At 38.7% G+C, this 11738-nt stretch overlaps 2 protein-coding genes and 1 long non-coding RNA gene across 3 annotated transcripts; 1 reads left to right on the top strand and 2 right to left on the bottom strand.

The window, feature by feature from the left end:
• Positions 1 to 74: 74 nt before the first annotated feature.
• On the bottom strand, positions 75 to 2788 carry LOC122055774 (V-type proton ATPase 16 kDa proteolipid subunit). Its single transcript, XM_042617387.1, has 3 exons — positions 2628 to 2788; positions 2229 to 2514; positions 75 to 464 (listed from the first exon to the last, which is right to left on the bottom strand). The coding sequence occupies exons 1-3, from the start codon at positions 2701 to 2703 to the stop codon at positions 332 to 334; spliced, it is 495 nt and encodes a 164-aa protein (XP_042473321.1). The 5' UTR covers positions 2704 to 2788; the 3' UTR covers positions 75 to 331.
• A 602-nt stretch (positions 2789 to 3390) lies between these two features.
• LOC121968058 lies at positions 3391 to 5424 on the bottom strand. Its single transcript, XR_006107910.1, has 3 exons — positions 5248 to 5424; positions 4924 to 5025; positions 3391 to 3820 (listed from the first exon to the last, which is right to left on the bottom strand). It is a non-coding gene; the product is annotated as an uncharacterized LOC121968058 (long non-coding RNA).
• A 285-nt stretch (positions 5425 to 5709) lies between these two features.
• Positions 5710 to 11073, top strand: LOC122055771 (uncharacterized protein At5g49945-like). The gene is made up of 3 exons (XM_042617383.1): positions 5710 to 6745; positions 10295 to 10498; positions 10579 to 11073. Exons 1-3 carry the CDS (start codon positions 5750 to 5752, stop codon positions 10795 to 10797), a joined length of 1419 nt encoding a protein of 472 aa, XP_042473317.1. The 5' UTR covers positions 5710 to 5749; the 3' UTR covers positions 10798 to 11073.
• The last annotated feature ends 665 nt before the right edge of the window (positions 11074 to 11738 follow it).

Genomic DNA, 11738 nt, shown 5'->3' with positions numbered 1-11738 from the left:
TACCAAGAAATCCATTTTGATTGTAATTTCCAATTAGTGAACAAAAATTGCCAAATTTATACATTCTGAGTCAATTCATTCAACTGAAATTTATTTAATAACTACATAAATCCAGGTCCTTCACAGTTTGCCCCCACTATGGCAATGTTATTGGTGGAAAAAGGGTCCTCTGCTTGATCTACAAGATCCAAGCAACACACTATAAACCCTAGGGTTTAATCTTGGGTCGAGTAATAAAATTTCCTTGTATCGACTAAATAAAAGCACAACAAACTTCAAAAATAAACATCTCTCCATTTCCTTGGAGATCACAGCATCTACTCCTCTTTTCCTAATCTGCACGAGATTGACCAGCTCGAGAAGAGAGGATGATCCCGACAATGAGACCGTAGAGAGCTAGAGCTTCCGCGAAAATGAGAATCAGAATCATGCCCACAAATAACTTTGGCTGTTGAGCATTTGCCCTGCAAACAGCATTCAGTTTGGTTAGCAAGACAGTCGAAAACCACTGATCAAGCAGCTACACTCCTCTATAGTGGACCAGAGGGTTGAATTGGTCAGCCCATTCCAGCTGTTTTTGGAGCGCCTCAGTTTATTCATTTCTGCACACGAGTGCATTAGAAATCTAAACCTCAATGATTGAGCACAAACAAGCATGAGCATGTGACTTTCTTACACCTCCTAACTCCACTTTGTTTTTCTCGCGTTAAATCAACTGTGTTTATGTTATATGTGCCTAAATCACACAAGCTCAAGCATGAGTATCTAACATGGGTTCAAATTTGTGCATAACATTGTTATTTCTAAAATTTCTTGCATATGACCAATAGAAATATAGAGCGTCCATTTGGTGTTCTACTGTAGGTATCCGACATAGCTTTGCAGGGTATATAAATTCAGGCTCCTAAATTAAACTCAAGCTGGACTGGGAGCATATTGAACCTCTTCCCAAAATTTTGGTTGATCAACAATGAAAAAAGAGAAAAATTTTCCCCTAATAGTTTCAATCTGTTTTAGAAATAGCTAACTGTCAATGTGTGTTATCTATAGGGTGCATGATGATACAAAGCAGTCAGCTTGTGCTCCAAATTTTTGAGTCACAAACATATATTAAGACTCATTTTAAAGTCAAGATCTAAAAAATCTCATGATTTCAAAATTTAGGCGCAAGCTTATTGGTAAATTAGCTTGCGCCTATAAATTCATGATTTAAACTATAGTCACATATTGAAACTATAGGGGTAAAACATGATTTGAAAACTCTGAGACATTTCAAAAAAGGCAATAAACATTAGGGGAGAAATATAAATTCAATTAAAAAAAATAAGAAACAAAACAATGAACTAGCAGAAAAAGTATTGGTACCTCTCTAAAGAATATACATGTAAGGAAAAAAAAATCACATTATTTCTTTTGTCTTCCTACTTCTACATGCAAGACACCCACAAGGTCCGGCAGGGACTCTGAATTCACTACATCCATGGTTACAAAACTAATTTTAGATACAGCTCTAACAAACTTTTAGGGTTCTCCTCAAACGTTACTCGCTTGCTTGACATTCCTAAAACAATCATTGGATGTCAAAACACCTCTGTCGAAGACAATTTACCATCCTCTGCTACTTGTTTTGCTAACATCATTTTGCAACCATTATTTTATCATTCACATTCACTAACAAGACCCATCTGCAAAAATTAGCTGCAAATGATCTTTTAGAAAAACCTATGCATATCTATGTTACTGTATGTGTACTCCACGAGCGTGTGGAGGTCAAGTGTCCACTCGAAGTGTTAGTGTCTAAGAAGAGTGTGATATCCCACCCGAAGAGAATAGGGAAAGAATCTAAGTATTGAAAATGAATGATACTCTATACCACAAAAAGTGACGGGCTCACCCTAGGCATCCCTCCATGCCCATCCCAAAGTAATTGAAAGGGAGGTAAATCACGGTGAGCGACATCTCTTTAGGTGGAACTCGGGAGGGATTTTATTCCCTAGGAAATTGTTCTCCGGACGATTTGACCCCTACTTTCATATGACAATCAACCACCTGAGTACTAACTCAGCTACCCATGGGACAAAAATAAATACTCTAATAACATTGAGTGGTTGTTCATAGCATAATCAAACAAATCAATGAGGATTAAAGAAAGACCGAGTTCATATCAATATATGCAACCAATTCGAAAGCGCAAAACATGTAACCAAAAAGGGAAAGAGGGGCGCTACCTGACTCCAGCATCTCCGACGATCCCAATCGCCATTCCGGCGGAAAGTCCGGCGAGGCCGCAAGCGAGGCCTGAGGAAAGGTGGGCGTACCCATCGAAGAGGTAGTACGACTTGGCCTTGGGGTTTATGCCCGTGCTAATGATCACCGCAATGATCAGGCCATAGATCCCGAGGACTCCGGCCATGACGACGGGCACGATCGATTTCATCACGAGCTCCGGCCGCATCACGCCCATCGACGCCACGCCGACGCCGCTCTTCGCCGTCCCATAAGCCGCACCCATGCCTACGTACAACAACAAGAAGAAGAAAACTCCGATCAAAACCAGATGTTTAGGATCAAACGGCGGCAACGCCAAAATAAAGCCTTAGGAAAGGGACGGATCGTGAGGGGATTACATGAGAAGACGAGGGCCGCGGCGGCTCCGAGGAAACCGAAGAAGGGGGCGGTCTCGTCGCCGCTGAAGCTCGACATGGCGGGGCGGTAGGTCGTTTGAATCCCTAACTTCCTGAGGGAGAAGACGAGGAGATCGAATCGAGAGCGTGGAAGTTTGGGGATCGCACGAGGAAGAAGTTATATGATGGGAGATTAGTACCGAATTAAACGCCTTCACATTTATACAAATTACATGATTTGCCATCAAAAGAAAGGGGACAATAACAGAATAAAAAAGGGTTTTTGGTCATTCGATGAGCCTTTTGATTGGTGGATGTGATTATACCACGTGGAACTGCAAGTATTCAGATTGGCCCCCCTTTAATAAAGAATTCGCGTTCAAGCCCTCATGTACTAAAATATACAGGGGATAAATTGTAAAAATGTGAAGTTTGTCATGCTTTTTTGTTACAAATTCATTCATGTGACAAAAGACGATTCGCTCGTCCCAGCGCCCCCGCCAACCCATCCTTAAATCAACACAGAGGAGTTACAAATTCATTCATGAAAAGCTGTTTGGTGAAATAGATTTGATGAATGAAATACTCATACAAAGAATGAGTTTATTATCACAATTGTGTTAAAGTCGTTATCTTTATCAATCGATTATCAACCTTTTTCACTAGGGCTTCCCGATCGAGATTGGCAAGATTAACCAACATTCCTATTCTAAGTCACCACATTCATCCAAATAGATAGAAACAGAATCATGAAGTAAACCGACAGCAAACATTGAGATCGTTTATGTACACTTCTCTATTTGGTGCTTTACAATGATTTTGTAAAGAAGGGGCACAACATCTGAGCTACTCAAGTAACTTCTATAGATACATCTTGACAATAAACTAAAGCAAAAAAAGCTGATTTGTTTCATCAACAATTCTATATGCTTTTACTGAGTTTTTATAACACAATCTTTTCATCAGCTAAGGATGTTGACAGCCTTAGGGGCAGAGATGAAGGAACACCAGAGTTTCAACTCAAGGAGAAATGGTAAGATTCACATCCAGTACATTAAATTCTCAGTCAAACGCTGGTAAGTTTGTTTCAAGCATTAGATCATTGATATTTGATAACAACTTCAACTGCTGGCGGAGAGAGGCTATCGTTTTTTGGCATCTTCAAGCCTTGTGTCATCCCGCGTGACCCCTTTATCCTGTTAACAGAGCAAGAATGCCGAAGCAATACTCAGGAGAATAGTAGAAAATGTGATTGGTGCAACCGCGCCACGTATATTTTTCGATTGCCATTTTTATAACTGAATGCTAAGTAAAACAAACCTAATGAACCGAACAAATTCTGATAATGCAACTGCACTACCTGTCTAAGCTTACTATCTAAGCAGTTGGTGATCCAACATTACATGAAGTTATCTGTATTCATGTGTTCTGCTACAAAAATACAGCATATTGCTACTGCAATCAGCTTGCCACAGCGTACAACCAAATGGGCTAATCTTGTTATTAACCAATTGTTCTTGGTTTGTAATGGGCACATTGTTTCCAAACATTACTTCTCCACTATTGCCGATTACTTCATTCTCACCATCCAAAAGTGCATCCATCCATCAAATTGAAAGACTTTGAGCAAGTGTCTAAAAGCTCGTCTCAGTCTAACGTATCAAGAACAAATAAATTGACTGCTACTACTGCTAAACTAAACAATGTCTGGAATAAGATATGAACATGTACCATGATGTGGTTATATGTATTGATTACAAATAAGATGTGCAGCATATGGTTATCTTCTTTGTATGGGATTCCCTTTTAAGATAACAAGCCCTTCTAACAGGTGCTACTGATATCATTTGACAGCATCACACAACAATAATATGTCGAAAATAATATGCTCATGCTTATATGAACTTATCTAGATGTATTGAGAACCAAATCAGTTCATCACAAATAAATTTCTGTTAGGTTTTTTGTCTGTTTTGGCTGGTATGGAGACAGAGAAGACGGGCTTACTTCAACCATACAATTTCATTTCCATTCTATTTCCTCCCATCCAAATAAATGCAATACTAGCTATGTATAAACGTTGCTAAGTTTAAGATCTCAATGGATAATAAACTTCATGCAGCAACTCTAAATAGTTTGGATTTACAAAGCTTGAAGAGGATGACTACTTTTGGTTTATGCAAGTTAGAATTGATAGACTATTTAGGAGGAACAAATATTATGATGATCTATTGCTATAACCAAATTATAGTTCCTCAACGAATAGAGATAAATAAGGGGAAATAGCAGTGCAATTTACCTTACTGTTTTATTCTTACTAAAATGAAGATTAGTGCCTCCTTCTCTCGCACCCAATTTCAAGTTCTAGAGGCCAATGTTGTGCTAGAAACTGAGCTGAAGCCTAAAAAAAACGATATTAGGTTTCGATCACAGTAGAACATGGAGAGAAAAAACTCCAAATGTGAATCTCAAGTTGTTGATACTGCAATAACAAAAAAGAATGGTATTTTCCCCCTTTTGCCATCGAGAATGGATTTCCTCGAATTTCAAATCCGAGGAAAAGCAAAAACAAGGAACCGTAATCCAAAGACAATACATCGTCTAGAATAGAGAGAGACAATACCTGACATTGTACTCGGCCACGAAGCAGCGCCGGGATTCAACGACGGCATTGCTGAGATCTCCGAAGGCGACGAAGGAACGGCGTGCCAGTGAAGACGTCGACCGTAACTCCGAAAAAACCCCACGATTTATGGGACCAACTTGACATCGGCAACGAGAGGCAATCTGGGACCGAGCGGGAGCCACCAATAAACAGTGGGTGCAGTCGTTGGTAAAAAATTGAGAGTTACTTTGGCTCTAAACACCTAGAACCGACTCGTTTATCGGATCCGATGCTTCGCCAGAGCCAGCTTTTTTTTTAACCGACACACGTAAATGGTATCCATGATGTCAATATGAAAGGTGTAACCTATATAATTGATAGATGTCGTGTTTCCTATTAATAGAATACAGAAAATCCTCTGCTTCGAACCCGTCTTGATGAATTAAACATTAGAAGCCCTTGTTCCCCTCTCTCTCTCTCTCCCTCTCTCCGTTTTTTTTTTTTTTGCAAAGGCGAGTCGATGGCGATCCGGTGGCCGCGTGCGCTCAACGCCGTTGTTGCTCCCCGTGGCGACACCTTCCTCCTCCTAGTGGCCCTCCTCTCCATCGTGTCCCTTCTCACCCACGAGCTCTCTCGCCGCTCAGTCCTCGCCGCCGACTTCGAGGGATTTGACTCGGACGAATTCGAGGAGGCGGAAGATATCACCTACCACGATGACCTCCCTCTATCCGGATCCGTTACGCCTCCCTCCACCTCGCTCTCGCAATCCGCCTCCCCGGAGACCCACCACGGTCCCCCACCCGCTCCCAATCCCCCTCCGGCTTCCGATCTCTGGGACGAAGATGAGTTTGAGGGTATACCAGTCTCCGCCCCGCCTCCTGATCTGACCTCTTCACCTGAAGGGGACCTCCCGTCTCCCTCTGTTCCCTCGCCTTCTCCTCAGCCTCTATCCATCAGATCGTACATCACGGAGATCATCTGCGTCAGCTTCCTGATTTGTTTCTTAATCAATTATTTCACCGGGAAGCGGGAGAACGAGATCATCGCCCTTGCCTGGGCCACAAAGTTTGCCACCAAAGACTCCATCTTTGAGAAGAACTTCAGCCTCTTGGGCACCGGAGACGGAAAGGACACTCCTCTCCTATTGAAGGAGGGACAGGACGTGTTCAAGTTCTATGCCAGCGGTCGGAGATACTGCCAGAGTTTGCTAGCCACGATGGAAATGCGGAGCCGGCATGATCTGATCTCGAGGACGCTTGATTTGGTGCTGTCGAAGAAAGATGTGATCACTTTTGAGGTGGTTATGAATGAAGAAGCGATGGATCACGTCGTCCTGGCAGTAGCAAGGAGGAAGTTGGCAAAGAATATGCACAAGGAAGAGAGGGACCTGCAAAGGTTTGCAAATCCGGGGATGAACCCAACGTCTGGAAGGAAGTGGTTGGCAGATGAGCTAATGGTGGTCACGGAATCAAAAGAAGTCGCTGGAGATCTGATAACTGATGCCGTTCTAGATCAGGTTTGTACCCTTTTTTCTTTTTCATTTTTTGTGTTTTCTGTATAATATGCATGTGGTGCTCACCTTTTGCGGGGAAATTGTGCAAGAGATTTGCATTTCCTTTTGTCAAAATCCAAATAATCTCTGTTTGCAATTTTGAAGGATGTTGGAATTCCACCGGGTAGTGAAGCTTAAAACCACTATATTTGATGATATTGTTAGTTACCAACTCTTACAGCCTTAATAAGTCTCCTAAATAGACTGTCTTTAGAATGACATAGTTGTAAAAGAAAAATAGTTGCTAGAAGTGATAAACAAAAAATCATAAAATATATATGTGTTGACCACACAGAAGAACATGCACATAACTCAGAAATTTCATAACAACTATTGAAATCAACCATCTTAACTTTATTTTTGCAACTTTAGATGATATGACAATGTGATAAATTTTCTAGAAGTGCATGATGTTTCATTGCATCTTTACGAAGCAAAGTATTGTAGTTGTCATAATCTGATCTATTCTTTTAGCAATAATCTGAACCCTAAACTGTAATCTATAAGATCATATTCCTTTGATCTTGAATTGATCTTCTACATTGAATATTACAAGGAAACTTTATTATTTTTTCCTTTGAATCAATACATCATTCTAGATTTTTTCATATATATTTCGCTCTCACATGTTAGAATAGGCATGTAGAATTGTGAGATTTTTATAATACATCCTTCTTCATTCTTTAATACATGTTGATGGCAATACCATCAGTAGGATTAATTTGACCTAATTGTTACCAGGATATGTTTAGTTATTGGTTTTGTGCATGTAATTAGCCTTGTCAAACTATTGATTTTCTTCCCTCAGCTTATGTTGGAGTTACTCTTATTTCTATTACTGCCAAGTAATGGAATTATTGTCATTGTCAACATTAACAAGCCATATGTTAGTTTCAACTATTTGGGATTGGCTAACTAGAGTTGTTTTCCCATGCATATATCATGTAATGATTCATGCTGGTACAGTGCAGAACACTTGTGTCTGATCTCATTATATGTTGTGTTAGTTACCTGTTTCTAGATTTTACATGTTTGTAAGCATTAACATGAAAAAGGGATTTGTAAGTCTTGCTGATGATATTTAGGTATAAGAAAATAACAAATCTAAATAGAGACTGAAGCAGTAAGATAGTATCTCCTTGCCTATTAAGTATCATTGTCATCATTAAATTTTGTCATATTGTTATTGATGGAATCAAACCAAGTGAATTTCTCACTCAATCCCTTGTGTTTATATTGGAAACTCCTTAATTGTTATGGATGGTGCATATTTTATTTGATCGATCAATCAATAATATTGATGTGAAGGAGATGTATTATTAAATATGGTTAAGGCAATGTAAATTTACACGCTTGATAGAAGAAACTCATTTTTGGACTTTGATAGGATTCATGGCATTTTTTGTCTTGATCCAATATGTAGCTGCTCCAGCAATGTAGCCTTACAGACTTCATTGAAGGATAAGTTCCATCTAGTTGACCCAATAGTTGGATGGCTTCTTGTTGTGTTGTTAATTTGTTATAATATGTTATTGTGTTTTTTCTCCCATCTCCCACTACCATTGCTCTTCTAGCAAATATGGATTTAAAACATTTACAACTTCTGTACCCATCGACTTATGTCTTGTACCTACATTTGACAATTGTGTCCATATGAGGAAAAGCAGATGCAATGCTCGGTAGTGGCAGATCTCTTCCATTCCTTTAGTGCAATCCTCTCAATAACCTCACTCATTTAAATCTTGACTTTGGCTTAAAAAAATGATCTACAATTTGTGCAAGTTGTAAAAATAAAATCATTTGTCATGGATCTTGGTTCCCTTGATCTGTTGTGCAGGATAACATAACTTCTTTCTCATGTCAGACCAGATTCTATTATTTATTATGACAAACTATGTGTGTCATTACTATCATTATTTTTTTGTCCATGTTTGAAACATTATCTGTTGGCATGACATTACTGATTTGAGTACTCGTATATCCAAGTTTCTGTCCATGTTTGAACTTTGAAACATCATGAGTTTGATCCACCTTAAACATATATAAACAGCAATCATGTTTGTTTTGCAGTTTCTATCTTGGTTTCATTTTCCACTTGCATCATCTTATGTGAAACTGCTACAAATTTTTCTTTAATAGGACTCTTGTTCTTATCAGACCCATTGATAGCTATTGAGCCGATGGAAATAAATAATTTGATGGTCACCTCTTCTATTAAATAAATGAATAAATTGAGGTATTATCTAAAGAATCTTCTGTTGCATATCTTTTAAAGTTTTTATGGGTATCTGTTTAGAGGATCAGAACTCAATCAGAAGATTTTCTTCAAAATATGGATTATCTTTTTACGTCATCATTGCGGAGGATATAATTTGAAATCCCATTCCTATTGCTTGTTTGTATGAATCTTTGATTTGTACTACTACAATCTCGCTGATAATCCAAGTCATTAATCTAGAAGCCGAGCAATTTTCTGATAGTTTAGGCTTTGGGGCTTTGGGAGTGCTATGATATTTTACAACAAATTACAATATGTCTGCCTGCTATTGTGGAATTAGCTCTGACCTTTGTATAGGCTAGTTTGAATTGGAAGTAGTTCTGCTAAAGCCAACAGGTAAGTAGGATGATTGTTAATTGCCTGAGTTGTGCTGCAGTTCATTTGAATTGGCTTAGGATGATGAAGGATGGGAATAGGTGAGTGGTATGATGGAAGCGAAGCTTGGTTGGAATTGTTTAGTCTTATGGGTTGAAGCGGGGTTAGAAGTGTGGCACAGCTCGATGGGAAGCCAGAGTGTTTGAGTTGGAGAAAATTTTGCTGCCTTGCATATGATCAAGATAGCCCCTAATGGATGGAGTCTCTTGCCTTTCATAGGCTTTAGAAGTGAGTGCCTATTCAATGGCCTTCCTGTCATGTGCCTTTTAATAACTCTCTTGAAGAAACATGATCATATGCACAGAAAATTCAGGGTGCCTATCCATGATGTTAATCTAAGAGCATCCACGTCAGATTGCCTATCCAAAATTTGAAATTTAAGGTAGAAGACCTATTAAATTGGATATCTACTTTTCACTACACAATACATTAACTTTCCTATAATTTATCCTATCTTTATTTTATTATTATTTTTTTTTTCTCCTTGTGTAATATCTACTTTTCATTATCCAATCCATTCCCTTTATTTTCTCTCTCCCAAATTGAATGATATTTTATGTTTAGAGAATGGATTTCATTCCCTAAATTTAGAGAAGTATTATTCATGAAATATAAATTTAGAGAATGGATACGGTAGCGGGTGCAAAGGTTTTGTTTATGTAAAATGTAAAATTTAAGGTAAATTCTTATTTAGTGAAAGCTGATGTGAATGCTTTACTTATGTATATGATGTTGTTTCCCTAAATAGATGAATTATAACTGCTAGACCTTTAGATGACGGTTTTTAAAGTGGTTCATATTTACATATCTTTGTTTTGTATTTGTTTTTGAAAACAAGAGCATCTGTTTATGCACTTCAGGTCCTTGGCGAGAAGGCATTTGAGAAGTTTGGGAAATGGTTCATCTCTCTGCATTTCTCTGATCAACGTCCAGGCACTCACAAGAGGATTCTCACATTCAAGTTTGCACTTCCAGATGCTAATAGCATGTCAGACATGACACGATTAGTTGCTCTCGTACCATATTACATCGACTTAATTGGGCGATACAGACTAAGTTCTCATGTGAGTGAAGTTATTCTAGTTTGATCACTTGTGGCATCTGTTCCTCAATGGCAATTTCGACCATTTCTTATGTTCTACAGGCCCGTTCCAAAACTGAAGCTGTTAGAGCAAAGGTTGCCCAAGAAGTACACAGAGAACTCCTGAACCTGAGACAAGAAGCTATCCAGAGAAACAAAACAGAAAGGAAAGAAATGGAAACCAAGCTCGGCGGTGAGGCACTTCGCAAGAAAGAAGAGAAAGAGCGTGCTCGGCAACTGAAGAAGGCGATGCCAAAGGTCAAAATGCTTCGATCTCACTAGAACGTCGAGCGCCCTTCTCGCCGTTTGGGGGACGCTCAGCAAAACTGGCCTGCTACCATTTCTGAATCCAAACTGGAGTTATGCAAATTCAGTAGTGAAACATTTCTAGTCTTACTCATCAAAGAGGGCGCGCCGATGCGTCTTCAAGATAGTGTTTGACATGTTCTACTTTTTGTAACTAATACATTTCTATTTAGGCTAAAATACCATGGCAATCCTTGTCCGGCTACAACTTGAAGCAAATTTTATCTTTTAATGTATTTTTATGGTTTACAATTGTTCCCCTTGCGTTGGGTATTGCACTCACTGCTCAACTAGTTCCAACTGTCTCATGGTAAGTAAATGAGCATTAATTGTTACTATTTTTTTTAATAACGTAAAAAAAATATTGTTCTAATTTAGTGCGTGAATCATGATTATTAGGACAAACGACAAAGTGCAGTTCCACTTGCACTTGTCCAACGGCCGTTGTAATTGTCGACAGGGACCTTTTTTTTTAACCCTCCCTTCTAACTCAAATAATTGTGAGCAGCAGTATGAAAGTGAGGGGGCTGGCAATGGAGCCCACTGATCGTAATAATGACATGGTGCAGCCGCAAGATATTCGAGGGATTCACATAGTATTTCCGTTGAAAATACAATGGATTACCGATGAAGGAATCGGGAAATTGCTAGCCTTTAATCAAAGTGATTTTTTTACTATTAAATTATGGTTGTGTTTTAATCCTTTTAGTTTTTATTAATAATTAATATGTAAATCAAGATAATTGTATTGAACATACCTAAGATTTTTATTCAAATAGATAACTAGAAATATTTGGTGATTTTGATATTAATCAAACTTTTGAGCGGTTTTCTGAACAGCGACTAGGTCATTTTGAACATCACACGCTAATATTTTCGCCCAATTTTAAATGTATAATTATTTTCCAATTTCCTGT

Source organism: Zingiber officinale, chromosome 3B (genome assembly GCF_018446385.1).
Source record: "Zingiber officinale cultivar Zhangliang chromosome 3B, Zo_v1.1, whole genome shotgun sequence".
NCBI lineage: Eukaryota > Viridiplantae > Streptophyta > Magnoliopsida > Zingiberales > Zingiberaceae > Zingiber > Zingiber officinale.
The sequence above is the reverse complement of the archived record's forward strand: the minus strand, read 5'-3'. Positions and strand labels throughout refer to the sequence as shown.

What these genes read in the sequence shown, in the direction of transcription:
- LOC122055774 (XM_042617387.1), bottom strand. Translation starts at nt 2,703, where the DNA reads ATGTCGAGCTTCAGCGGCGACGAGACCGCCCCCTTCTTCGGTTTCCTC. An exon ending in CGCGGCCCTCGTCTTCTCAT is followed by an intron (nt 2,515 to 2,627) that starts GTAATCCCCTCA and finishes TGTTGTACGTAG; the next exon opens with GCATGGGTGCGGCTTATGGG. An exon ending in GTCGGAGATGCTGGAGTCAG is followed by an intron (nt 465 to 2,228) that starts GTAGCGCCCCTC and finishes TGCTGTTTGCAG; the next exon opens with GGCAAATGCTCAACAGCCAA.
- LOC122055771 (XM_042617383.1), top strand. Translation starts at nt 5,750, where the DNA reads ATGGCGATCCGGTGGCCGCGTGCGCTCAACGCCGTTGTTGCTCCCCGT. An exon ending in CTGATGCCGTTCTAGATCAG is followed by an intron (nt 6,746 to 10,294) that starts GTTTGTACCCTT and finishes TATGCACTTCAG; the next exon opens with GTCCTTGGCGAGAAGGCATT. An exon ending in GATACAGACTAAGTTCTCAT is followed by an intron (nt 10,499 to 10,578) that starts GTGAGTGAAGTT and finishes TATGTTCTACAG; the next exon opens with GCCCGTTCCAAAACTGAAGC.